Source organism: Eriocheir sinensis, chromosome 42 (assembly GCF_024679095.1).
Source record: "Eriocheir sinensis breed Jianghai 21 chromosome 42, ASM2467909v1, whole genome shotgun sequence".
NCBI classification, from domain to species: Eukaryota; Metazoa; Arthropoda; class Malacostraca; order Decapoda; family Varunidae; genus Eriocheir; species Eriocheir sinensis.
Window position 1 is genome coordinate 10,130,211 of NC_066550.1, and position 27,600 is coordinate 10,157,810.

General features: G+C 38.5%; 1 protein-coding gene across 1 annotated transcript in view; it reads right to left on the reverse strand.

Annotated features, from left to right (window-relative positions):
* Window positions 1-26,981, reverse strand: part of LOC127010217 (putative neural-cadherin 2) — a 126,030-nt gene extending 99,049 nt beyond the window's left edge. Inside the window, exon 1 of the mRNA XM_050884095.1 lies at window positions 26,924-26,981. Within this exon, the coding sequence (XP_050740052.1) occupies window positions 26,924-26,981 (58 nt within the window). The remainder of the gene's footprint in view (window positions 1-26,923) is intronic.
* Between the last annotated feature and the right edge of the window lie 619 nt (window positions 26,982-27,600).

The window sequence follows — 27,600 nt, forward strand, 5'->3', positions numbered from 1 at the left end:
AAAGAAGAAAGAAGAAGAAGAACAGGAACAAAAAGAATAATAATAAGAAAAACAAGATTAACAAGAGCACTAAAAACCACAAGCCACCTCCAGAAGAAGAAGAAGAAGAAGAAGACGAAGAAAAAAAAGAAGAAGAAGAAAAATAACAAGAACTAAAAAAAATGATAAGGAAAACAAGAGGATCAAGAGCATTGAAAACCAAAAAACACCCCAAGAAGAAGAAGAAGAAGAGGAAGAAGAGGAGGAGGAGGAAGAAGAGACCACAAACCTCCACGCTTTTAACCTCATTTCTCCTCTCCTTTCGTATCTCCTCACCTCTCCTCACCAGACGCTTCCCAGGGTAAATATCCTGATTTTGTGCCGGGAAAGTAGATAACCTCTCTCTCTCTCTCTCTCTCTCTCTCTCTCTCTCTCTCTCTCTCTCTCTCTCTCTCTCTCTCTCTCTCTCTCTCTCTCTCTCTCTCTCTCTCTCTTATTGGATTTTATCAGAAAGGGGCTGAACCAACACTGGAAAGATGGAAAAAAATGGCCTGGAACGGACCCTCTCTAAGGCCCCTTCTATACCATCTGGAGGCACGCATATTGTTTTTTTGGGGATGTCAATAGCGCTAGTAGGCTCTCTTGAGGGGCGTTTTAGTTGACCCCAGCCCGGTAGTGGCGAGGTGGTGGAGGTTTGTGGTCTCTTCTTCTTCTTCTTCTTCTTCTTCTTCTTCTTCTTCTTCTTCTTCTTCTGTCTTCTTCTGGAGGTTTGTGGTCTCTTCTTCTTGTTCTTCTTCTTGTTCTTCTTCTTCTTCTTCTTCTTCTGTCTTCTTCTGGAGGTTTGTGGTCTCTTCTTCTTCTTCTTCTTCTTCTGGAGGTTTGTGGTCTCTTCTTCTTCTTCTTCTTCTTCTGGAGGTTTGTGGTCTCTTCTTCTTCTTCTCCTTCTTCTTCTTCTTCGTCTTCTTCTTCTTTTTCTTCTTCTTCTTCTGGAGGTTTGTGGTTTTCAGTGCTTTTGTTCCTCATGTTTTTCTTGTTATTATTATTTTTGTTCCTTTTCTTTATAGCGGCAGCCGTGATGTATGACTCTTGCTTGGCCGATGCTGCCCCCAAGTGTTCCTTCAGACAAGTCCTTTAGTTAGGGTCAGCATGATGGGTGAATATTGTAAGCATCCTTCGGCGAGACTCAAACCTAGGTCCTCTGGCTCGCCACGCCCGCACGGTGATCACTCGGCCACTGTCTCCCCATGGGTCATATTTCAGTTCAGTGTCATCAGCAAACTTCGCTAACGACGATTATTAGCATCTTCCATTTAGCGTAACCTGTTTTTGGGTCGTGATCTGTAGAGTCCCTTATAGAGTCCCGACTAGCTAAGATTTGGACGCCATTATTGGGCCTGTTTTCGTCGTGCTTTTCAAACGCTAGCACACGCTCTCGTGGTGACAACAGGACCAATAATGGCGTCCAAATCTTAGGTTGTCAGGACTCTATCTATCAAAGGACTCTACAGATCACAACCCAGAAACAGGTTACGCTAAATGGAAGACACTATATGGTGGTCCTATTTCTAAGTTGCTGATGTACACGATAAAGGGAATGAGACCTGATATTGACACTTGCGGTACTCCACTAGTGACAGGCAGCCGATCTGACTCTTGTCCCTTCAGCAAAGCTCGTTGTGTTCTGCCAGTGAGTCAATCTCTTATCCAGGCATTCAAACTATCTCCTACACCCGGTGACAAAGACTCATAGCTTGTTTTCTGCTTGTGAGAGACTAGAATCATAACACAGCACGGCTTCGCTAAAACTCGTTGTGTTCTGCTGGTGAGTCAATCTCTTATCCAACCATTCAAACCGTCTCCTACACCCGGTGACAAAGACTCATAGCTTGGTTTCTGCTTCTGAGAGTCTAGAATCATACCACGGCACGGCTTCGTTAGGTTATCTCCTCTCAGTTTTCATTTATATCGCGGAACAAGTCTGTTGAGTTGGATAAACAGGATCGCGTGTTTCTGAAACCGTGCTGGGCGTCGGAGATGATACTGTTGTCCTTTGGAGCGTGACAAGTTTGTGATAATCTTCTCGTGGATTTGACCGCCTATGATGTCAGGAGGAGGAGGAGGAGGAGGAGGAGGAGGAGGAGGAGGAGGAAGAGGAGGAGGAGGTTCTTGGCGGCAGTGTAATCCGTTTTAATCCCTCTCAGCTCCTCCCTTCCACTGAGCTGTGTCCATGGAGGTATTTGGTGGAAGCTGAATCGATGTCTGATCCTCCTCCTCCTCCTCCTCCTCCTCCTCTTCCTTCTCCTCCTCCTCCTCCTCCTCCTCCCCTTTCTCCTTTTCCTTCTCCTCCTCCTCCTCCTCTTCCTCCATGTTTTCCTTTTCTTTCTCCTTCTCCTCTTCCTCCCCTTCCTCCTCCTCCACCGTCTCCAATGCAATCGTGTTACAACAAAAGATGAAATGGTTTACGTGGAGTTGGATCCCACGCATAGAGATTCACGTAGTTCATCGTCTGCCTCATTCTCCCGGGAGGAAATATGGAGGTACTTTGCGATCCAATTCCCTTGATCTCGTAAATAAGGGATTGAAGGAAAGGATTGGCGTGGAGATTGAAAACGAAGGGGGAGTAGTTTCTATATAGACCATTAACATATACACACCATTTATATACATACATGCATACATATATACATTCAAATAGACAGACAGACAGACATAAAGACAGACACATCCATTCACACGTACACAGATCCATACATGACAGCCACACACACACACACACACACACACATACACACATAACAATATGCTTCTTTTCCTCTGTTTTTCCTTCTCCTTTCCTTCCTACCTTCTTTCTTTCTTCCTCCATTTCTTCTTGTAATTACTGTTTTCTTTCTTTTCTTCTTTTTTTTTCTTACCTCTTCTTTCCTTCCTTTTCGCTCCGTAGATTTTTACACACACACACACACACACACACACACACACACACACACACACACACACACTTTCATCCCCGTAACGCAACACTGGTATTAATATTTTTTTATAATTCCCTCGAAGTCCTCCATTTGGTATTTATTAGGGAAAAAATGTTTAATGACGCATCGCTTTATTAAATTCCTCGAAAACGTGTGATATCTTTTTTTTTTTTCCTTTTTTTTCCCACGCCTACGAACACGCATATTGGTATCTCATCGTCGGTGTCTCTGTCTGTCTGTCTGTCTGTCTGTATGTCTGTCTGTGTCTGTGTCTGTCTGTGGGTCCGTCTGTATGTCTATCTTTATGTTTGTCTGTCTGTCTGTTACTCTGTCTGTCTGTCTGTCTGTCAATCTGTCTGTCCGTCTGTCTGTCTGCGTCTGTCTATCTCTCTGTCTCTGTCTGTTTGTCTGTCTGTCTCTCTGTCTCTCTGTCTCTGTGTGTCTGTCTGTCTGTCTGTCTCTCTCTCTCTCTCTCTCTCTCTCTCTCTCTCTCTCTCTCTCTCTCTCTCTCTCTCTCTCTCTCTCTCTCTCTCCATGGGGTCTGTGTGGTCTGATTTTCTATGTAAATCTCTCTCTCTCTCTCTCTCTCTCTCTCTCTCTCTCTCTCTCTCTCTCTCTCTCTCTCTCTCTCTCTCTCTCTCTCTCTCTCTCTCTCTCTCTCTCTCTCTCTCTCTCTCTCTCTCTCTCTCTCTCCATGGGGTCTGTGTGGTCTGATTTTCTATGTCTCTCTCTCTCTCTCTCTCTCTCTCTCTCTCTCTCTCTCTCTCTCTCTCTCTCTCTCTCTCTCTCTCTCTCTCTCTCTCTCTCTCTCTCTCTCTCTCTCTCTCTCTCTCTCTCTCTCTCTCTCTCTCTCTCTCATATGAATCTCCATCGTATTTTCTTTATTTTCTTTTTCTTTTCCATTATATTTTCTTTTTAATATTTTTCCTTCCATTATTTTCCCCTCTCCATTACTTTCCCCGTTCAATTATGCTTCAATTTTATTTCCCCGAACCAATCACTCTTTTCCCTTCCCAATACTTGTTCTTCCATTCCACTATTAATCAGTCATCTAACTCTATATGTCTCCGCGGTGCAGTGGTTAGCGTGCCTACCTACGAATCAGGGGGCGTGGGTTCTTTTATTTTTTTCCTTATTTTATTTTCCTCTACCACATTTTCCACGCCTACGAGAACACATATTGGTCTCTCTCTGTCTTTTTCTCTCTGTCTGTCTGTTTCTTTTGTTCCTTTCTGTAATCCATTCCTTCTTTTCCTACATTGTTTTTCCTCATTTTATTTTCCTCTACCACATTTTCCACGCCTAACGAGAACACATATTGGTCTCTCTCTGTCTTTGTCTCTCTGTCTGTCTGTCTCTTTTGTTCCTTTCTGTCTTGTATTCCTTCTGTTTTTCCTCATTTTATTTTCCTTCCTCTCCCACATTTTCCACGCTTACGAGAACACATATTGGTCTCTCTCTGTCTCCGTCTCTGTCTGTCTGTCTGTCTATCTGTCTTTTTTCTCCTTTCTGTAATTCTTCCCTTCTATTCCTTCTCTTCCTCCATGTTTTTCCTCATTTTATTTTCCTTTACCACATTTTCCACGCCTACTGGTCTTTCTTTGTCTCTGTCTGTCTGTCTGTCTGTCTTTTTTGCTCCTTTCTGTTGTTTTTCCCTTCTGTTCTTTTCTTTCAATTTTCGTAAATTATCCTTTCTTTCTTTATTTCATCACTCCTTTCTTTCTTTCTGTCTTCCCTTCCTTCCTTCCTTCCTTTCATTCTTTCTTTCTTTCTTTCTTTCTTTCCTTCCTTCCTTCCTTCCTTCCTTTCTTTCTTTCTTTCTTTCTTTCTTTCCTTCCTTCCTTTCTTCCTTCCTTCCTTCCTTCCTTCCTTCCTTCCTTTTCTTCCCACCTTCCTCTTCCAATCATTTATTTTAACCTCCATCTCATGTCAACAGAAGAAGAGGAGTTCATGGTTCAAGAGGAAGAAAGAAGAATAAAAAAAAAAAAAATGTGATGATAAAAATAACAATGGCAATAGCGATCAAAACATATGCTGAAGGGGGGTGGGGGGTGGTGGGGTCATTTACCTGTACCCCCCAAAATGTTCTGTTGTCAATTCGTGCTTAATTAGCTTTGACAGGTGTGCAGGAAATGACGCGGTGATTGGCTGACGGTGATTGGGGGTGACGGACTTGTTGTTGTCATTATTTTTTGTTGTTGTTGTTGTTAGTGGTGGTGGTGGCAGTAGTAATAGTAGTAGTAGTAGTAGTAGTAGTAGTAGTAGTAGTAGTAGTAGTAGTGGTAGTGGTAGTAGTAGTAGTAGTAACAATAAAAGAAGAAGAAGAAGAAAAAGAAGACGAAGAAAAGACAGAAAAAAATAAAGAAAATAAAGAAAAATAAGGAAAAGCGCAAAGAAGAATAAAAATAAGAAGACGAAGAAGAAGAAAAAGAAGAAGAGGAAGAAAAAAAAGAAGAGTATAAGCAGTAGTCACATTATTATTATTATTATTATTATTATTATTATTATTATTATTATTATTATTATTATCATCCTTATTAAAGAGCGATCAGCGCCGAGCCTCACACCTGCCTGAGTCGCGCCAGGTAAGGGATCAACACCTGAGACGGGCTAATACCGGGCTTTGCTTCCTTCCCGCCTGCCCGCACGCCTTCCCGCCTCTCCTCCCTGACAATCTCCTTATCTATTCCTGTCTTTTTCATTTCCTCATTTCTTTCATTCCTTCCTTCCTCTCATTACTGCCTTTCATTCTTCCTTCCTTCCTTTCTGACAGTCTTTTTTCCTATTTCTGCTTTTTCATTTCCTTCCTTCCTCTCCTTACTGCCTTTCATTCTTCCTTCCGTAACACCAATTTTCAAAAAAGGAGACAAAAGCGTTGCATTAAACTACAGGCCCATAAGTTTGACATCAGTGGCAGGAAAAATACTCGAAAAGATTATTAGAGACAAACTTGTTAAGTTTCTAGAAGACAATAATGTAATCTCCGACACCCAGCATGGCTTCAGAAACAAGCGCTCCTGCCTAACGAATTTATTAGACTTCTTCCAAGGTATATATAAGAACTGGGCAGTGATGTTATATACCTGGACTTTCAGAAAGCCTTCGACAAGGTACCGCACGAGCGACTCCTTAAGAAACTGCACTCGGCGGGCATTGGAGCCAATCTGATCGCGTGGATAAGAGATTGGCTCACCGACAGAAAACAACGAGTACTACTCAACGGACAGCCTTCCGATTGGCTTCCAGTCACTAGTGGAGTGCCTCAAGGGTCAGTGCTGGGACCCATTCTCTTCATCATATATATCAACGACCTCGAATCAGGACTGAAATCCACAATATCGAAATTTGCTGATGACACTAAGGTGGGGGGAAAGGCCCTCACAAAGACCGACTGCGAAATCATTCAGAAAGACCTCAATCACATTATCGAATGGTCGGAAAAATGGCAAATGTCCTTTAATGTTGACAAATGCAAAGTCATGCACATTGGGTCCAGAAATAGTAACCACACATACATCATGAATGGGAGACCTCTGCAAGCGATGCAGGAGGAAAAGGATCTTGGAGTCACTATCAGCAGTGACCTGAAACACGCGAATCACTGTAAAAAAGCATACAACAAAGCCAACACTATGCTCGGGTTCATAGCGAGGAACTTCGAGTGTAAAACGCCAGACGTGATGCTATCCTTGTATAATTCCATGGTAAGACCACACCTCGAGTATGCAGTGCAGTTCTGGTCTCCTAATTACAGAAAGGACATTGATTTACTGGAAAGGATTCAACGACGCGCCACGAAAATGATACCAACCTTAAGGGCTCAACCGTACGAGGAACGACTCAAGCGACTCAATCTCTTTACATTAGAGAAAAGACGCCTACGAGGAGATATGATTCAAGTCTTCAAGTATCTGAAAAAATTCAATAACGTCGATTACTCCAATTTCTTTGAATTGCAAACCAACCTAAGAACTAGAAATAACGGTTTACCCATTCAGTCTAGTCGATGTAACACAGACATCGGAAAGAGTTTCTTTTTAAACCGAGTCATCCGTCACTGGAACAATCTTCCTTCAGAAGTAGTAAATGCGAATACTATCAACTCCTTCAAATATAGAATCGACCGTCACTTCGCTGCGTCGGGAGTAAACTGAATATTGAGTTGCTTTCATCTGCTCCTCAATATCGAGGCGCTTTCATCTGCTCCTCAATGTCGAGGTGCTTTCATCTGCTCCCCAGGCCCCAGGCTGTCGAGCAGATTAATTCACCAAAGCGGGCAACCTCGTAATGAGCCAATAGGCTTTCTGTTGCCTGCGTTTCCATGTTTCCATGTTTCCTTTCTGACAATCTCCTTATCTATTCCTTTCTTTTATTTCCTTATTTCTTTCCTTTCTTCCTTCCTCTCCTTACTGCCTTTCATTCTTCCTTCCTTTCTGACAATCTCCTTATCTATTCCTTTCTTTTATTTCCTTCTTTCTTTCCTTCCTTCCTTCCTCTCATTACTGCCTTTCATTCTTCCTTCCTTCCTTTCTGACAATCGTTTTACATATTTCTGCTTTTTCATTTCCTCATTTCTTTCCTTCATTCCTTTCTGACAATCTTTCTATCTATGCCTTCCTTTTTTATTTCATTCATTCCTTCATTCTCTGTCAATCTTCGTAAATTATCCTCTCTCTTTTTATTTCACCACTCCTTTCCTTCCTTCTTTTCTTCCTTTCTTTCCTTCCTTCCTTCCTTCCTTCCTTTCTTTCTTTCCTTCCTTCCTTTCTTTCGTTCCTTCCTGCCAATCTTCTTACTTTTCATTTCTTCACTTCCTTCCTTCATTCCTTTCCTCCTTTCTTTCTTTCTATCTATCTTTCTTCCTTCCTTCCTGCTAATCTTCTTAAGTGTTCCTCCCTTTTCATTTCCTTACTTCCTTCTTTTTTTATTGACTCTCCTTCCTTCCTTCCTTCCTTCCTTCCTTCCTCTCTTTTTCTTCTTCCCGCCAATCTTCTGAACTTTTCCTCCTTTTTTTATTTCCTCACTTCCTTCTTTCTCTTCTTCCTTTTCATTCCATCCCCCCCTTCCTCCCTTCCTTCTTTTCTTTTCCCTCCAGTCTCCTTCCTTCATCCTCCTTTTCCCTTTTCTCACTTCCTTCCTTCATTCATTCTTTTCTTCCTTCTTTCCTTCCTTTCCTTCCTTCTCGTCACCTCTCCTCTCCCTCTATTTCTTCTTCTGTTTCTCATTTCCTCTCTCTCTTCTTCTACCTTTTGATCTTCTCTTCATTTTTTCTTCCTCTTGTATACAATTAGCTCTCCTCTTGTCTCTTAATCCTCTTCTTCTTCTTCCTCTTTCATTCATATCCCAATCTTTGTTAATTTTTCAATCCCTCTTCTTTTATATTAATGTTTACTCTTTTCTCTCTCTCTCTCTCTCTCTCTCTCTCTCTCTCTCTCTCTCTCTCTCTCTCTCTCTCTCTCTCTCTCTCTCTCTCTGATGCCTTGTTTTCCATTTTATCTTTTTTTTCACCTTTTCTTTTTTTTGTTTTTCGGGAAATTCAAAAGGTGAGTTAAAGACGATCGACTCTCTCTCTCTCTCTCTCTCTCTCTCTCTCTCTCTCTCTCTCTCTCTCTCTCTCTCTCTCTCTCTCTCTCTCTCTCTCTCTCTCTCTCTCTCTCTCTCTCTCTCTCTCTCTCTCTCTCTCTCTCTCTCTCTGTGTGTGTGTGTGTGTTTAAGTTGCCCTCTCACACTCACTCTGTCTGTTTGTCTATCTGTCTGTTTGTCTCTATTCATGTTTCTGTCTGTTTCTAAGTCTGTTTGTATCAATGTTTCGGTTTCTCTGTCTATCTGTCTTTCTGTCTCTATCTGTTCCTCTGTCTGTCTGTCTGTCTGTCTGTTTGTCTGTCTGTCTATCTGTCTTTGTCTCTCTATCTGTTCCTCTGTCTGTCTGTCTTTCTGTCTCTCTATCTGTTCCTCTGTCTGTCTGTCTGTCTCTGTCTGTCTGTCTGTCTATCTGTCTCTTCCCGTGTCTTTCTGGCTGTCTGTTTGTTTCGTATTTGTTTCTGTATTTCTCTGTCTGTCTGTCTGTCTTTCTGTCTCTCTATCTGTTCCTCTGCCTGTTTGTCTGTCTGTCTATCTTTTTTCCGTGTCTTTCTGTCTGTCTGTTTGTTTCGTATTTGTTTCTGTATTTCTCTGTCTGTCTGTCTGATCCACTCTTCCCGGTAGGTTAGTTAAAGAGCAAGGGATGGCTGGCGTGACGAACTGAACACTGAAGGGCTGAAGGTTTGAAGGTCATCCAGTGAACGGGTGAGCGAATACAGGGACAAATCTGCAGGAAGGGGTGGAGCCTATTCGCCTAGTTAGCTTGAACGACGATGAAAATGATGAAGATTGGAAAAGAAAGAGAAAAAGAATACCAGGTGGCTGTTTGTGAGTTAGTTGGTTGACTATAAAATTTTCTACGTCTGTTTTTTTTTTATTTATTTATTTGTCTTTCTTTTTCCTCCTTTTTTCTTTTTTTCTTTTTTCTAGTTGTATTATTATTTTTTATCTACTAACTCTTTCTGTAGACTGTTGTTGTTGTTGTTTTCGTTGTTGTTGTTGTTGTTGTTGTTGTTGTTGTTCTTCCTCTTTTTCCTCTTCTTCTTTTTTCTTCTTTTACTTCTTCTTTTTCTTCTTCTTCTTCTTCTTCTTCTTCTTCTTCTTCTTCTTCTTCTTTCACGTCGTCTTCTTAATTATCTACCAGTCCCTTCTTTAGATTGTCCTCCTCCTCCTCCTCCTCCTCCTCCTCCTCCTCCTCCTCCTCCTCTTCTTCTTCTTCTTCTTCTTCTTCTTCTTCAAGGATTCTACCATTAGCTACAGACCTCTTCCATATCTCTCTTCACAGCATCCCTCCTCCTCCTCCTCCTCCTCCTCCTCCTCCTCCTCCTCCTCCTCCTCCTCCTCTTCCTCCTCCTCCTCGTTAATGAGTCTACGCTAATGGGAGGCTGTAGAAAGGAGGAAGGTGGGCTAAACTTTTCCTCCTCCTCCTCCTCCTCCTCCTCCTCCTCCTCCTCCTCCTCCTCCCTGTGTTCCGCCTTTAGTCTTCCTTATTTACTGTCACGAGTTTATCATCGAATTTCACTCTCCGTAAACCCTCCTCTTCTTCCTTTTCTTCCTCCTCCTCCTCTTCCTCTTCTTCCTCTTTTCCTCTTAATTTTCCTTTTCCCTCCTTCCTCTTGTTCATTTTTTTCTCGTTCTTGTTCTTCCTTTACCTCCTTTTTCTTCTCCTTTTCCTCTCCTATTCTTCTATTTTTTCATCTTCTCCTCCTCCTCCTCCTCCTCCTTTTCTCCTCTATCTTCATTTTGTCTTCTTCCTCCTCCTCCTACGCTTGTCTTTCTTTTTCTTCATCTTCTCATTATTCTTATTTTTCTCTTCTTTTCCTCTTTTTCCTGATGTATTTTTCTTCTTTCCTTGTTTTCCTCCTCCTCCTCTTTTTTTCCTTCTATTTATCTTCTTCCTCTTCCTCCTCCTCCTCCTCCTCCTCCTCTATGTCTCCAAGTTTCCATTTTTCTCCATATCCTCCTCCTCCTCCTCCTCCTCCTACAACTTTACCCTCCTCCTCTTCCTCTTCCTCCTCCTCCTCCTCCTCCTCCTCCTACAACTTTACCCTCCTCCTCTTCCTCCTCTTCCTCCTCCTTCTCCAACTTTATCACTGCCCTTCTTTTTCCTCCTCCTCCCCCAATTATCCTTCCTTCCAACCATTCCTATTCCCATTATTCCAACTATTCCTGTTATTCGTATTCCTATTATTCCAACTCTTCCATTCCTTCCAACTTTCCCTGACTATTCCATTTCCTACTGTTCCTACTAGATTAAAGATGATAGGAGGGAAGGAGATAGAAAGAGAGAGAGGGAGGGAAGGAGGGAGGGAGGGAAGGAAATAGAAAGAGGAAGGAAGGGAAATTAGGGGGAAATATACTTCTCGTTTTCCTCCTTCTCAATCTTTATCACTTTCCTTCCTCCTCCTCCTCCTCCTCCTCCTCCTCCTCCTACATAATTTTTTCCTTCATTTTCTTCCTTTATCATTAACGTTTTCATTCTTCTTTATTATTTTATCATTTTTTCTTCTTCTCTTCACTTCTCTTCTTCCTTTCTTTCTTCCATTCTTTCCTTTTCTTCTCAAAATCTATTACGTTAAAGAATTTAGATTCATGAAGACGAATAGGAGAAATGAGAGGAGGAGGAGGAGGAGGAGGAGGAGGAGGAGGAGGTAATATGTCAGAAAGGTCGACATTTCCATCAAGATGACCTTTTAGAAAACGTTTAAGAGGTAGAGGAGGAGGAGGAGGAGGAGGAGGAGGTGGATGGTGGTGGTGGCAGGGATCGAGTAAGACTAAGTGAATCTCTCTCTCTCTCTCTCTCTCTCTCTCTCTCTCTCTCTCTCTCTCTCTCTCTCTCTCTCTCTCTCTCTCTCTCTCTCTCTCTCTCTCTGCCAAAATCGGAGCGAGAGAAAACGTTGATCAAGTTAAGGCAGACTAGTGTATTTCTCTCTCTCTCTCTCTCTCTCTCTCTCTCTCTCTCTCTCTCTCTCTCTCTCTCTCTCTCTCTCTCTCTCTCTCTCTCTCTCTCTCTCTCTCTCTCTGTGACATAATTCCAAGGAGAGAAGAGAGGAAGAAGGAGGAGGAGGAGGAGGAGGAGGAGGAGGAGGAGGAGGAGGAAGAAAAGGAGAGGATTGGCAAGGTTAAAAAATGGAGGAAAAAAAGAAGGGGTTAAGGAAGATGAAAGGGAGAAGGAGGGAGAGGAAGAAAGAATGTTAGGAGGAGGAGGAGGAGGAGGAGGGGGAAGAGGAGGAGGAGGAGGAGGAGGAGGAGGAGGAGGAGACAGAAGGAAACAATTATGGAAGGAAAAAAGGATAAAGGGAGAGATGAAGATAAATTGAAGGAGAAGAGAGAAGGAAAGGAGGAGAGAGGAGAAGAGGAGGAGGAGGAAGGGAAGGAAGATGCAATAGGAGGAAACTGTGAAAGGGGAATAAGAGAGAGGGAAAAAAAGGAAGGAATAAGGAAGGAGAGGAAACTAGATTAAAGATGAGGGGAGGGAAGGAAAGAGAGAGAGGAAGGAAGGAAGGAATAGGAAGGGAAGGAAAGGAGGGAGAGAGAAGGAATGAGAACAGCTGGAATAAGAATAAAGGAGAGGAAAAAGAGAAAACGGAAAATCAGAAGAGAGGAAGTGGAGGGAAAGAGGAAGGGAGAGAAAGAGAGAAAAGAGTAGATAAAGAAAGAAGGAAGGAAGAAAAGGAGGAAAGGAGGAAGGAATAGGAAGGGAAGAAGGGAGGGAGAGAGAAGGAATGAGAACAGTTAGAATAAGGAAAATAGAAAAGGAAGAAGAGAAAAGGAAAAAAAATAGAAGAGAGGAAGAGGAGGGAAAGAGGAAGGGAGAGAAAGAGAGAGCAAAGAGAGTAGATAAAGATAGATGGAAGAAAGAAAGGGAGGAAAGGAGGACGAAGGGGTGATATGTAGTAGAAAATGGAAGAGAAGATGAAAGGATGAAGATGGAAGAAGAAAAAGAAAAAGGAGGAAAGAATGGGAGAGGAAAGAAGGGGAAAGAAGAGAGAATGGAAAAGAAAGCAATAATGAAAAGAAGAGGATGGAGAGAAAGGGGGAGATAGGAATGAAGAGAGAGAGAGAGAGAAAGATAAGGAAAGGGAAGGAAAAAAGAGAGGGAGGAGAGACAAAAAGTAAGAACAGTAACAAATGGAAGAGAGAGATAGAGGGAATGAAAGAGGGAGGGAAGGGAATTGATAAGGAGGAAGGGAGGGAGGGAGAGAGGAAGGGAGGAAGGAGGAAAAATAGGAGGAAGATAAAGGAGGTGAAAAGGGAGAAAGGGAAAAAGAAGATATAAAATAGAAAGGGAGGAAAGGAAAGAAGGAAGAAAGGAAGGAGGGAGGGAGGGAAGAAAGGAAGGAGGGAGGGAGGGAGGGAGGGAAGGAAGGAAGGAAGGAAGGAAGGAAGGAAGAAGGAAGAAGAAGAGAAGAGAGAGAGAGAGAGAGAAGAGAGAGAGAGAGAGACTATGTGGGGATTCACACTCTAGAAACTTTAGAGAAAGAAATTAAACTCTCTCTCTCTCTCTCTCTCTCTCTCTCTCTCTCTCTCTCTCTCTCTCTCTCTCTCTCTCTCTCTCTCAACTTCAGGCTAATGCAGGGATGGTTGTCAAAGGAATTCCTGTAACACTCTCTCTCTCTCTCTCTCTCTCTCTCTCTCTCTCTCTCTCTCTCTCTCTCTCTCTCTCTCTCTCTCTCTCTCTCTCTCTCTCTCTCTCTCTCTCTCTCTCTCTCTCTCTCTCTCTCTCTCTCTCTCTCTCTTAATAATTCCTTCTCTGTTAACTTTTTCAATGTGTTCAACGAAAGGCGTATTGAAGCTGCTAATTAAACTCCTATGAAACTTTAACTTCCTCTTGATATACCTGTCTGTCTGTCTGTCTGTCTATCTCTCTCTTTTAATATCTTCATCTATTAATAAATCAACATGTATTTCTCTTTCTCTATCTGTGTGTGTCTATCTATCTATCTATCTATCTGTGTCTTTGTTCGTTTTCAGTAAATTAGGAATCATATATGTCTTCTTGTTATCTATCTCCTTATCTATCTATTTTTTGTCTATCTTTTCCTTCCTTTTTCTTTCTTTCTTTTTTCTAATCCATCTGTCAGTATCTTTCTCTATCTATTTCTTTGTCTATCTTTTACTTTCTTTTTCTTTCCTTTTTTCTTCTAATCTATCTGTCAATATCTTTATCTATCTATCTTTTACTTTCTTTTTCTTTCCTTCTTTCTTCTAATCTATCTGTCAATATCTTTATCTATCTATCTTTTACTTTCTTTTTCTTTCCTTCTTTCTTCTAATCTATCTGTCAATATCTTTATCTATCTATCTATCTATCTTTTCCTTTCTTTTTATTTCCTTCTTTCTTCTAATCTATCTGTCAATATCTTTATCTATCTATCTATCTATCTATCTATCTATCTTTTCCTTTCTTTTTCTTTCCTTCTTTCTTCTAATCTATCTGTCAATATCTTTATCTATCTATCTATCTATCTATCTGTCTTTTCCTTTCTTTTTCTTTCCTTCTTTCTTCTAATCTATCTGTCAATATCTTTATCTATCTATCTTTTCCTTTCTTTTTCTTTCCTTCTTTCTTCTAATCTATGTCAATATCTTTATCTATCTATCTATCTATCTTTTCCTTTCTTTTTCTTTCCTTCTTTCTTCTAATCCATCTGTCAATATCTTTATCTATATATGTATTTATCTTTTCCTTTCTTTTTCTTTCTTTCTTTCTTCTAATCTATCTGTCAATATCTTTATCTATCTATCTATCTATCTATTTTTTACTTTCTTTTTCTTTCTTTCTTCTAATCTATCTGTCAATATCTTTATCTATCTATCTATCTATCTTTTCCTTTCTTTTTCTTTCTTTCTTTCTTCTAATCTATCTGTCAATATCTTTATCTATCTATCTATCTATCTTTTACTTTCTTTTTCTTTCCTTCTTTTTTTCTAATCCATCTGTCAGTATCTTTATCTATCTATCTATCTATCTTTTCCTTTCTTTTTCTTTCTTTCTTCCTTCTAATCTATCTGTCAATATCTTTCTTTATCTATCTGTCTATCTATCTTTTACTTCCTTCTGATCTATGTCAATATCTTTCTCTATCAATCTATCTTTTGTCTCTTTTCCTTTCTTTTTCTTTCTTTCTTTCTTCTAATCTATCTATCTATCTATCTCCGGGACCAGTTTGTAATATATATTCGCCCTCGGTTGGTCTTTGTTTACTAAAGCATCGCCGGATATCATTTCCAATATCCTAATACTCTCATTCTAATTAACTCCAGGTGGAAAAATTACCCCCCTAATTTTACCTTGAAAATACCTGGATTTCTGCTAATTAAGTGTCTACCTACGTTTAATTATACCTACCTTACCTAACTTGCTTCTCTCCTTACCTACTCCCCTTCCTCCCTTCCTTGTTATCTACCTTCTTATACTTATCCATCCTCCTTCCTTACTTCCTTCCTTTCTTTCTTTTTCTCTTTCTTTTCTATTACTTTCTTTCTTTCTTCCTTAATTCCTTCCTTCCTTCCTTCTTTTTTTCCTTTTTTTCTTTCTTTTTTTTCCTTTCTTCCTTACTTCTTTCCCTCCTTCCTTCCTTTCTTTCTGTTCTTTTACTTTCTTTCTTTCATTCTTCCTTCCTTCTTTTATTCTTTCTTTCTTTTCTTCTTTTCTTTCTTTCTTTTTTCCTTTTTTTCTTCTTTCCTCTCATCCTTCCTTAATTCTTTCCCTCCTTCCTTCTTTCGTTCTTTCCCTCCTTCCTTTCTTCCTTCCTTACTTCTTTACCTCCTTCCTTCCTTCCTTCCTTCCTTCCTTCCTTCCCTCCTTCCTTCCTTCTTACCTCTTCATTCCCCTCGTCTTCTCCTCCCCATCTTTCCCTACATCCTCCACCTTCCCTTTTCTCCTCTTCTCCCCTCTAACTTTTCCCTTCCCCTTCTTCCCTACCCCTTCTCTTCCCTTACCTAAGTAAAAGAAAATGAAAGCTGAAAAGGGAAAACTGATATAATATGAAAAAATGAATAGAATGAACAAAAAAATAAAGGAAAAGAAAAAAAAAGAAAAAAGAAGAGAAGGAAATTTGAAAAAGAAAAGAGAACTGGAAAGAAAATGAATAAAAACACATAAGAAAACAAAAAGTGGAAAAAAAGAAAAAGAAACAAGAAAAGCTGGAAAAGGATAAAAAAAAAATACTATAGAAAAAATACCTACTTCTTTTCTCAATGTTTTTCTTCCCTTTTTCTTCCCATGCTTTATCATTGTGTGTGTGTGTGTGTGTGTGTGTGTGTGAGAGAGAGAGAGAGAGAGAGTGTGTGTGTGTGTGTGTGTGTGTGTGAGAGAGAGAGAGAGAGAGAGAGAGTGTGTGTGTGTGTGTGTGTGTGTGTGTGTGTGTGTGTGTGTGTGTGTGTGTGTGTGTGTGTGTGTGTGTGTGTGTGTTCGTCTGTTCGCCTACAGACGGGGCAATCATACGTCTATTAATAAAAATTTTCGTGAATTCACCAAAAAAAAAATATATATATATATTGGCAACTTTTTATTTATTAGCAAGCGTTAAACTTAAATTGGACCGCGTAAGTTCTGGGCACTTTTTCAATTCAATATTTTCTGTTTCATTTTTTTCTTTTCATTCATTTTCTTTTTCATTTTTTTCTTTTTTCTTTTCCCTCAAGTTTCATTTTCCTTTCCACGCCTCTCTTAACTCTCATTTTTTTTTCCATTTATTTTTTTCTATATTTTTCAACTTTTCCTTTCACGTCTCTCTTACCTCTCATTTCCTTTCCTTTTCCCATTTATTTTTTCTATATTTTTCAACTTTTCCTTTCACGTCTCTCTTACCTCTCATTTCCTTTCTTTTTCCCATTTTTTTTCTACATTTTTCAACTTTTCCTTTTCACGTCTCTCTTACTTCTTATTTCCTTCCTGTTTCCCATTTATTTTTTTCTATATTTTTCAATTTTTCCTTTCCACGCCTCTCTTAACTCTCATTTTCTTTTTTTTCCCATTTTTTTTTCAACTTTTCCTTTCACGTCTCTCTTAACTCTCATTTTCTTTCTTTTTTCCATTTATTTTTTTCTATATTTTTCAACTTTTCCTTTTCACGTCTCTCTTACCTCTCATTTTCCTTCCTTTTTCCCATTTATTTTTTCAATATTTTTCAACTTTTCCTTTTCACGACTCTCTTAACTCTCATTTTCCTTCCTTTTTCCCATTTATTTTTTCTATATTTTTCAACTTTTCCTTTTCACGACTCTCTTAACTCTTATTTTCTTTCTTTTTTCCATTTATTTTTTCTATATTTTTCAACTTTTCCTTTTCACGCCTCTCTTAACTCTTCATTTTCTTTCTTTTTTCCATTTATTTTTTTCTATATTTTTCAACTTTTCCTTTTACGTATCTCTTAACTCTCATTTTCTTTCCTTTTTCCATTTATTTTTTTCTATATTTTTCAACTTTTCCTTTTCACGACTCATTTTCCTTCCTTTTTTCCATTTTTTTTCTTTATTTTTCATCTCTTTTTTTTTCCTTTCCACGTTTTTTACCGTTTTCAGTCCACTCTATTCTTTGTCAATTCTTTCTTTACTTCTCGACTCTAATTGGACTGCGGTTGTTTGGCCTCTTTTTCAACTTTCTCTTTTAGTAAAAATACCATATGGACACTTTTTGGCGTTTTGTGAGTCACTGGAACACACACACACACACACACACACACACACACACACACACACACACACACACACACACACACACACACACACACGTAGTTTATCTTCTTTCAGTTATTCTTTTCTTATTTTTCTATTTTTTTCAAGTTATCATATTTATCTCTTATTATCTTTTTTTTATCTTATTTCTTTTAATTCTTCTTTTTCAGTTTTTTTTTTTTTAGTTTTGCTTTTAATTATTTTCATTATTTTCATATTTGTCGGAGTTATCTTCTATTGTTTTCTTTTTTCTTTTCTTAGGTTATCTTTTTTTCTTATCTTTTCATCTTATCTTTTCTATCTCTTCCTTTTCCGTTCTTTTTTATTTTTTATTTTTTATTTTCATTCTTTTCATTTTTTTCATATTTGTGTCATTTATTTTTTCTATTTTTTTATGTAATCTTATCTCTTATCTTTTTTATCTTATCTCTTTTATCTCTTCTTTTCCATCTATTTTATTTTTTATTTTTCCTTTTCATTCTTTTCATTTTTTTTTCATATTTGTCTATGTCATCTATTTTTTTCTATTTTTTATGTAATCTTATCTCTTTTTATCTTTTTATCTTATCTCTTCTATCTCTTCTTTTCCATCTTTTTTTTTCTTTCCATTATTTTCATTTTTTCCATATTTGTTTCAGTCATCCTTTTTCACACACACACACACACACACACACACACACACACACACACGCAGACCAAAAAAAAAAAAAAAAAAAAATGGTTAACCATGATTCAGTTTCGATATCAGATTCGTCCCAAACCACTTTTTACTAAATGAATGCGGACAGCTGCGAACGAATCACTCATGTCTCCATCAATTGACATGACACTTTCAGCACGTCATATATTTTTCATCTCTTTTTTTGGTCTTTATTTCCAGTCATCTCTTTTCTTTTTCATTTCTTTTTTCTTGTATTTTTTTGTTTTCTCTAATCTCAGATTTTCCCCTTTGTTAGCCTTTCTTTTTCTAATTATTTCTTTTCTTTTTCTTTCTTTTTCTTTTCAGTTCTGTATTTTTTTTTAGTTTTCTCTAACCACATATTTTCCCCTTTTTTGGGTGTTCTTTTCCTCCAGTTATCTCTTTTCTTTCTCATTTCTTTCTTTTTTGTTTTTTGGTTTTCTTCTTTTGTTTTCGTTTTCAGTTTCTCTTATCTCTTAGTTGATATATTTTCCTTATTTATTACTAATTTATTGTTATTATTATTCTTTTTCTTCTAATATTCGTGTGATGCAGAAACTCAGCTAAGGCAACACAAAGATCATTAACACAGTATTTCACTTGTTTATCGCGTGTGTAACAGATAATGACTACCGTAACACACACACACACACACACACACACACACACACACACACACACACACATTAGACACTTATTTTTTCTATTCATCGTGTCTGTGGCAGTAACAGCTAAAACAACACAAAACACATACTTTCTTTTCTTTTTATTGCGTGCTCGACAAAGACATGACTGACGCAACACAAACACAATACCTTTTTCCTGTATCTCTCGTATGAATGACGCAACACAAACACAATACTTTTTTCTTGTATTTCTCGTATGAATGACGCAACACAAACGCATTTCTCATTTGTATATCGTGTAAGAAGCAAAAAACATGACTAACGCAACACAAAACACAATATTTCTTTCTCGTTTCCCTCGTATAAATGACGCAACACAAACACATTTCTCATTTGTATATCGTGTAAGAAGCAAAAAACATGACTAACGCAACACAAAACACAATATTTCTTTCCCGTTTCCCTCGTATAAATGACGCAACACAAACACATTCCTCTTTTGTATATCGTGTAAGAAGCAAAAAACATGACTAACGCAACACAAAACACACTATTTCTTTCCCGTTTCCCTCGTATAAATGACGCAACACAAACACACACACACGAGACACAGCACTTCTTTTCTCTCTATCTCCTGTGACTGAAGCAACACGGACACACTTCTGATTCGTTTCGTATTCCGTGTGCCGCAAATACATGAGCGACGCAACACGCTGGCTCGCTTAATAATGCCCGGGTCTCGTGTCGGCGCCGGGCAGACTACAGACAGACACGACCCCCGCGAGGCAGCTGACGGCGTGAATCTGTCCCGACCGACTTAGCTTTAGCGCCGGTGAAAGAGACGGACCAAGAATTTGTTACTGCTTCTACTACTACTGCGCTGAATGAGGGAAGAGGAAAAAGAGGAGAAAGAAGAAGAGGGAAAGGAAACACGTGAGAGGAAGAGAGGAATGGAAGAGGAAGAGGGAGAGATGGATGATAAAAATGGAAGGAGAGGGGAGACTATCAGTAAATTAAAAACTGAGTCTGTCTTCCCTGTATCTCTCTCCTTCTTTCTATCTACCTGTGATTGTATCCTCATCTACTACTACTACTACTACTACTACTACTACTACTACTACTACTACTACTACTACTACTACTACTACAAATTGGAGGTTGCTGTGCTTGGTTTTACTTTTATAAATATTGTTGTTTTTTTTTCGTTTTCTTTTTGTGCTTGTTTTCCTGTTTTTGTTTGTTTGTACGTTTGAGAGTTCCGTGTTTGAGGTTTTTCTATATTTTTATTTTATTTTTTGATGCTCTGTGTGTGTGTGTGTGTGTGTGTGTGTGTGTGTGTGTGTGTGTGTGTGTGTGTGTGTGTGTGTGTGTGTTTTTTCATTTACGCTTCGTCTTTTTATTACTATTATTATTTATTCCGTTTGGCTAATCTCCCTTTTTTTCTTTTCTTTTTCTCCCTTTGCTCCTTTTGCTTCCCTCTCCCTTTTTTGCATTATTCCCCCTTTCGTTATTCACCCCTTTTTCTTTTTTTCTTTGCTTAATCTCCCTCTCTTATTTTTTTCCTTTTCCCAGTTCTCCCTTTTTATTTTTTTTTATTTAATCTCCCTTTGACGAACTCCCTCTCGATAGTCTCCCTTCTTTCACTTTGCCCAATCTACCTTTTTTTCATTTTTCACTTTTGTTACTCTCCCTTTTTAAAATTTTCACTGAGGCGAGTAGTAGTAGTAATAGTAGTAGTAGTAACAATAGTAGTAGTAGTAACAGTAGTAGTAGTAGTAGTAGTAGTAGTAGTAGTAATAGTAGTAGTAGAAGTATAAAAATAACATCAGATAAGGCAAGGGTTCCAATTCTTTACATGCTATTCTGAGAGGATTCCAAGCTTACCACGTGACTACAGAATGGATCGTCGCAAAGCTGTGTTGATTAGTCCGACAGGGGCTAGACAGGAGATAGACGGCAAGGATAGGAGTGATGGAAGGCTGGGGGCGATACGAAAGGGGATTACAGGGTACGAAAAGATGCGGGAGGATAACAGAAAGCAGGGGAAGGGGAATTGAAGGGTTATGTCGGGTTAGGGAGGGTAGGAGGTCCGTGAAAGGGGAAAGAGGCGACAGGGTTTGGTGAGGCATGACAGGGGTATTAGAGAAAGCTGAGGAAGGGGAGTGAAGGGAAGGGAAAGAGTGCAAGGGTTAAGTAAGGTTAGGAAGGGAGGAAAGGCAGGGGAAGGGGAGAAAAGGTAAGGGAAGTGTAATGTAAGGGTTTGGCAAGGCTAGGAAAAGGGTAGAGGGTCGTGAAAGGCAAGAGAGGCAGGGGAAGGGGAGAAAAGGCAAGGGAAGTGTAATGTAAGGGTTTGGCAAGGCTAGGAAAAGGGTAGAGGGTCGTGAAAGGCAAGAGAGGCAGGGGAAGGGGAGAAAAGGCAAGGGAAGGGTAATGTAAGGGTTAGGAAAGGCTAGGAAAAGGGTAGAGGGGCGTGAAAGGCAAGAGAGGCAATAGAAGTGAAATGGTTTGGAGAGGTTTGGCAGAGGTAGAAAGCCGTAAAAGGGACGATAAGGCAAGGTGAAGGGTAATACAAGGGCTTGGTAAGGTTTGATAGGGATGCAGGGCCGTGAAGGGGGCAGAGAAGGAGAAGAAGTAGAAGTGAAAAGGTTTGAATAGGTTTGACAGGGTTGGGGTGCCATGAAAGAGGAGAGATGAGAAGGGGAACGATAAAAGAAGGGTCTGGCAGAGTTAGTCAGGAATAGAGAGCCGTGAAAGGGGTGAGAAAGGAAGGGAGAGGAGAAAGAAAAGTTAGGCAAGGTTAGACAAGACAGGAAAGCCATAGAAGAGGATAGAAAGATAAAGACAGAAAGATAGAGAAAGGAGAGGAGTAATCTAAAGAGCTTGGCAAGTTAGACAAGAGTGGGGGGCAGTAACAGGGGATAAAGATAAAGATAGAGAAAGATAGATGAAGAAGGAGGAGGGAGAAAAGGGTTTGGTAAGGTTAGGCAAGAGATGGCAAGTCGTAACAGAAGATGGAGAAAGATAGTAAGATAGAGATAGATAGATAGATAGATAGAGATAGATAGATATATAGAGAGAGATAGAGATAGCAGAGGAGAGAAAGACAGAGAGATAGAGAAAAAAGAAATGATATGAATGTGTGAAAAACCGTAGAAGGGGATAGAAAGATAGAGAAAGACAGAGAAAGATACAAAGAGGAAGGATAGAAGAATTTAAAGGCTTTGGCAAGGGTCGAGGCAAGGGGGGTGGGGGGGGAGGCCGTGACAGAGGGAGGGAGCAGAAGGGTGTGAAAGGGTTAGACGAGGGAAAGAATGTGGAGTCCAGTTCGTTGAGATTCTATGCTATTCGACTTTGTAAAGGTCTCTCTCTCTCTCTCTCTCTCTCTCTCTTTCTCCATTAGGCCAGGTGAAAAATCAAAGCCTTGCGCCGTTTGTACCTGAAGCGCTATTTGACTGACTGACTGACTGACTGACTGATTTACTGAATGATCGATCTGCCTATCTGCCCTTTACCTACTGACTGACTGACCTATTGAACCGCCTACCTACATCGTCTCCTACCTGCCTATCTACCTAATGGCTGACTGACTGACTTACTGAATTGCCTAACCCACCTTCCTGCCTATGTCCTTAATACCCACTGACTAAAAGACTGACTGACCGACTGACTGAATGACTGACAATGAATTACCTCACTACCTCCCTTCCTACTTATTCCCTCTACTGACTGACTAAATGACTGACTGACTGACTTACTGAATTACTTAACCACCTCATTTCCCAGCTGTTTGTCTATACCTACTGACCAACTGACTGAGTGACTGAGAGAAGAAAAGATAAAGAAAAATACAAAATCTTATATGTAACTGACTGACTGAATAATTGACTGACTGACTGACTGAATGAACGAATGACTAACTGACTGAATGAATGACTGATTGATGGACTGAATGACTGACTGACTGAACGAATGACTAACTGACTGACTGAATGAATGAAAGACTGGCTGACTGGCTGACTAAATGAATGAAAGTTATTGAAATATTTAACTACCTTCCAACCTACCTGCCTCTGTAGCTGTCTGTTTACCTGCAAGGCCACCTGACGGGCTGATCACTAATTAATAACAAATCAACACCTGGACACACACACAGGTGACATGACAGCTGGCAACACACACACACAAACACAAACACACACACACTTTGATATGCAACACACTGACCAACACTTTGACCTGTTTGTGTGTTTGTTTGTTAAGTTAGTGTTTGTTTGGGCACTTCACGAGTCTAATAAACTAATACTGTAGAATCTCACACACACACACACACACACACACACACACACACACACACACACACACACACACAGGAAACAACACTACTTTTCTTCTCTCTAACCCTTAACTATAATTTATACTAAATATATATTTGGGTAATTACTAACCTCACCAGGGTGCCCCGCTAAGCACAACAATTAAACAGTGTGATCCTCTCACTCACGACAAGGAGAGAAGGAACTGAGGAGTGCTGAGTGACCGGTAGTCAAGCCTCACCCGTTCGTTTCCTGTACAGTACAAGTTAACAACCTGTATCAATAGGACCTAAACAAGTGTATATCCTTTAGATAACACTTCAAACCTTTTGTTTTACCCTTGGCGACTTTTTAATTGATTTTTAAAATTGATTTACATATAAATACGAGGAATAAACAAAAAATAACCCCCCAAAGAAGCCCCTAAAACCAAAAATAAATAAATAAATAAAATGGATTGGGTTAAAAAAAAAAAAAATTCCAACCCTGACACACACACACACACACACACACACACTGACCAACACTTTCACCTGTTTATTTATTTGTGTGTTTGTTTGGGACTTCACGCGACTCCCTTTGTTGTGTGATATAATAACGTGGACGGTAATAACACCCTGACCTTTGACCCCTGCCCCCCCGTCCCCCCCCTCTCCCTCCCCCCCATCGCTACGCCTCACGTGGGACAAAAAAAAAGTTACGACATTCAATCACTGTTAATTAACCTGCCGGCGGGTAATACAGGTAATGACACACACCTCGCCGATGGAAAAATGAGTGAGCGCGTAGAAAGGATCGAATTGGCCTTTTTTGTCACGTATAAAACATCAGATTAATTGGGTTTTTTTCATGCGTGCAATGTTTCGAAAATTAAAGAGGAATATGAATCGAACTGGCTTTTTTCTCGTTAGCAAGAATAAATCAACTGTTTTTTTCATGCGTGCACTGTTTCGAAAATTAAAGAGGAATATGAATCGAACTGGCTTTTTCACGTTAGCAAGAATAAATCAACTGTTTTTTTCATGCGTGCAAAGTTTTGAAAATTAAAAAAACTATGAATCGAACTGGCTTTTTTTTCATGCTAGAGAAAATAAATTGCCTTTTTTTTTCATGCGTGCAAAGTTTTGAAAATTAAAAAAACAACATGAATCGAGAATAAATTGCCTTTTTTTTTCATGCGTGCAAAGTTTTGAAAATTAAAAAAACAACATGAATCGAACTAGCTTTTTTTCACGTTAAAGATAATAATTTAACTTTTTTTTCATGCGTGCAATGTTTCGAAAATTAAAATATGATATGAAACTGAAGAGACGGCATAAAAATACTTGTTATATGTTATACTTGTTTTCATACCTGACAAATAGAAAACAGCGACAATAAATCAACAAAACCACAAAATAATTAACTTCTTTTCATGCGTGCAATGTTTCGTAAATTAAATATGATATGATATTGAACAGATGACATAAAAATACGTGTTATATGTTATACTTGTTTTCATACCTGACACAAATAAAAACAGCGACAATAAATCAACAAAACCACAAAATAAGAGCGACATAAATAATTACCTGAATATAAGAGACGAGAAAATAAGGAACGAAGAAAAAAAACAAAGAATAGAAAGCGTAGAGGTGTCAAATTTACACTTATTCACGTGTAAAGAATTAGATTAACTTTTTTTTTTTCATGCGTGCAATGTTTCGAAAATTAAAAATGATATGAAATTGAATAGATGGGATACAACACGCGGTTATATTTTTAATTAATACCTGATACGGCAATACCAAAACAAATCAACAATATCAGAATAAAATATAATAAAATAAATACATAAATGAATAATATACGGAAATAAATAGAAAAAAAGAAAAAAGGAACAAAAAAGTATTAATATGAGAGAATGGGAAAACTTAGAAAGGATCCAATTTACTTTTTGTCACGTATAAAGAATTAGATTAACTTTTTTTTCATCTGTGCAATGTTACGAAAATTATAAATGATATGAAACTGAGTAAATGAGATAAAACACTAATTAGATCTTGTAATTTTTGTCACGTATAAAGAATCATATTAACTTTTTTTTTCATGCGTGCAATGTTACGAAAATTATAAATGATATGAAATTGAATATATGAGATAAAACACGAGTTAAATCTTGTAATGCCTGACACAGAAATACAAAGAACAACAAATCAACATAAACACATAATAAAAGGTACATAAATAATTACCTGAACATATGAGACGAGAGAAAAAAAATAAAAGAAAGGAAAAAGAAAGGGCACACGAAGAAATGATCGAATTTGCATTTTGTCACGTATAAAGAATCAGATTAACTTTATTTCATGCGTGCAATGTTACGAAAATTATAGATGATATGAAACTGAATAAATGAGATAAAACACTAATTAGATCTTGTAATGCCTGACACAGAAATACAAACAACAACAAATCAACAACATAAAAAGAGTAAAGTAGAATAAAAATGTTTACCTGAACATAGGAGACGAGAAAAAGAGAAAAAAAGGAAGAAAAAAGAAAGAGAACACGAAGAAATGATCGAATTGGCTTTTTGTCACGTATAAAGAATCATATTAACTTTTTTTCATGCGTGCAATGTTACGAAAATTATAGATGATATGAAACTGAATAGAAAGAATAAAATACGAGTTATGCCTTTTAAAACCTGACACGGAAATACAAGAAAAAAGAAATCAAGAAAAAAAAAAAACAGAATAAAGTAGAATGAACATAAATAAATCACGTAAGAAAATAAATAGAAAGAAAAGATGAAGAAAAGCAACAGAACCCCAATTTAAAAGAATTAATACCTGACACGGAAATACAAGAAAAAAAATCAATAAAAAACAGAATAAAGAAGAATAAACATAAATAAATATATCACGTAAGAAAATAAATAGCAAGAAAAGATAAAGAAAAGCAAGAGAACCCTAATGTTAGAGAATGGGAAAACAGGGAAAGGATAGAATTTACTTTTTTTTCAGGTATAAAGAACCAAATTAACTTTTTTTCATGTGTGGAATGTTACGAAAATTAAAAACAATGTGAACGTGAATGGACGGGGTAGAATAAGCGTTATATATTTTAATACCTGACAAGGAAAGAAAAAAAACATGAGTGAAGTAGAATAAAATAAATACAAAGAAAAATAAATAAAATACGAAACGATCTAAAAATAAAGGAAAAAGAGAAAAGCAGCGAAATCCTATTATGAGAAAAGAGGAGAAAAAAAGAAAAGTTGAGTTGAAATTAAGAAGAAAAAAAAATAAAACGATCCACATTAAAAGAAAAAAAAAGATTACGAGGAAAAGATTAAAAAAAACAATGACAAACTGACACACACACACACACACACACACACACACACACACACACCAAAAAGAAAAGAAAATCGACGTTGGCAAGAAAAAAAAAGAAAAACGAAAGGGAAAAAATGGAATAATGAAATAAGTGATACATAAAAAATAGTTTGAGAGAGAGAGAGAGAGAGAGAGAGAGAGAGAGAGAGATAATAAAAGCGAGCGGTGAAAGCGGAAGCAGAATAACGTGTTCCGGGCTGGTTAGAATATTGCATTAAAGTGATTCTCTCTCTCTCTCTCTCTCTCTCTCCTCCTCCTCCTACCCTCTCCATCTCTCCCTCTTTCTCTCCAAGCAGTTGAAAAAGTCTTGGGTGAAAGCGACCCAAGTTTCAATAAAGAACATACCACAAAAATCTGACGGACCTTCTCCCCTCTCCCTTTTCTCTCCTAGCAGTTGAAAAAGTCTTAGGTAAAAGCGACCCAAGTTTCAATACAGAACGTACAAAAAAACTGACGGACCCGTTTCAAAACATCAAATTCATCTTCTACACGAGGCAAATTAATATTAAGACTGCACGAAAAAGCAAGATAAGGCTTCAGTACGTAAAAATAACACCTCATAAGGCAAGATAACGCTATGAATGCCTTACTTTCCCTCAATGCAGCATCCATCCCACACACTCACAGGAAAACACCATCTCGACACCGCGTCTGCTAAACCCATCCACCAGTCCTTCTCTCTCTCTCTCTCTCTCTCTCTCCCACTTACCATTCGTGAGCTGCTCGCCGAGGGGAATGAGCAGCGGCACCAACACGTTCACGGCCATGCTGACCCACGCGCGCCCGCCCTGGCAACACTGCAACGAGAGAAGAAGAAAACAATGTTAATAATTACCATAAGAAGCAATATGAAAGACAATGAAATAAATTAATGAAAGAAACAATTGAAAAGATGAGGGAGGCAACTATGGATGAAAGGCTATGAGAGGAATTCGGGGAAGAAGCAATTCGAAAAAGTGTATGCCGAAGAAAACAATGTGAAAAATTACCATAAGAAGCTATATGAAAGACAATGAAATAAATTAATGAAAGAAACAATTGAAAAGGTGAGGGAGGCAACTATGGATGAAAGGCTATGAGAGGAATTCGGGGAAGAAGCAATTCGAAAAAGTGTATGAGGAATATGAATAAAGAAAGAAATTATTGCATAATGAATAAGAGGAAAGATACGGAAGTAAATTATTAGGAAAAGTATGAGAAAAATGGAACGAAGGGAGAGAAAATAATATGAATAGAGAAAGAAGGTATTGCATGATGAATAAGAGGAAAAATACGGAAAGAAATAATCAGGAAAAGTATGAGAAAAATGGAACGAAGGGAGAGAAAATAATATGAATAGAGAAAGAAGGTATTGCATGATGAATAAGAGGAAAAATACGGAAAAAT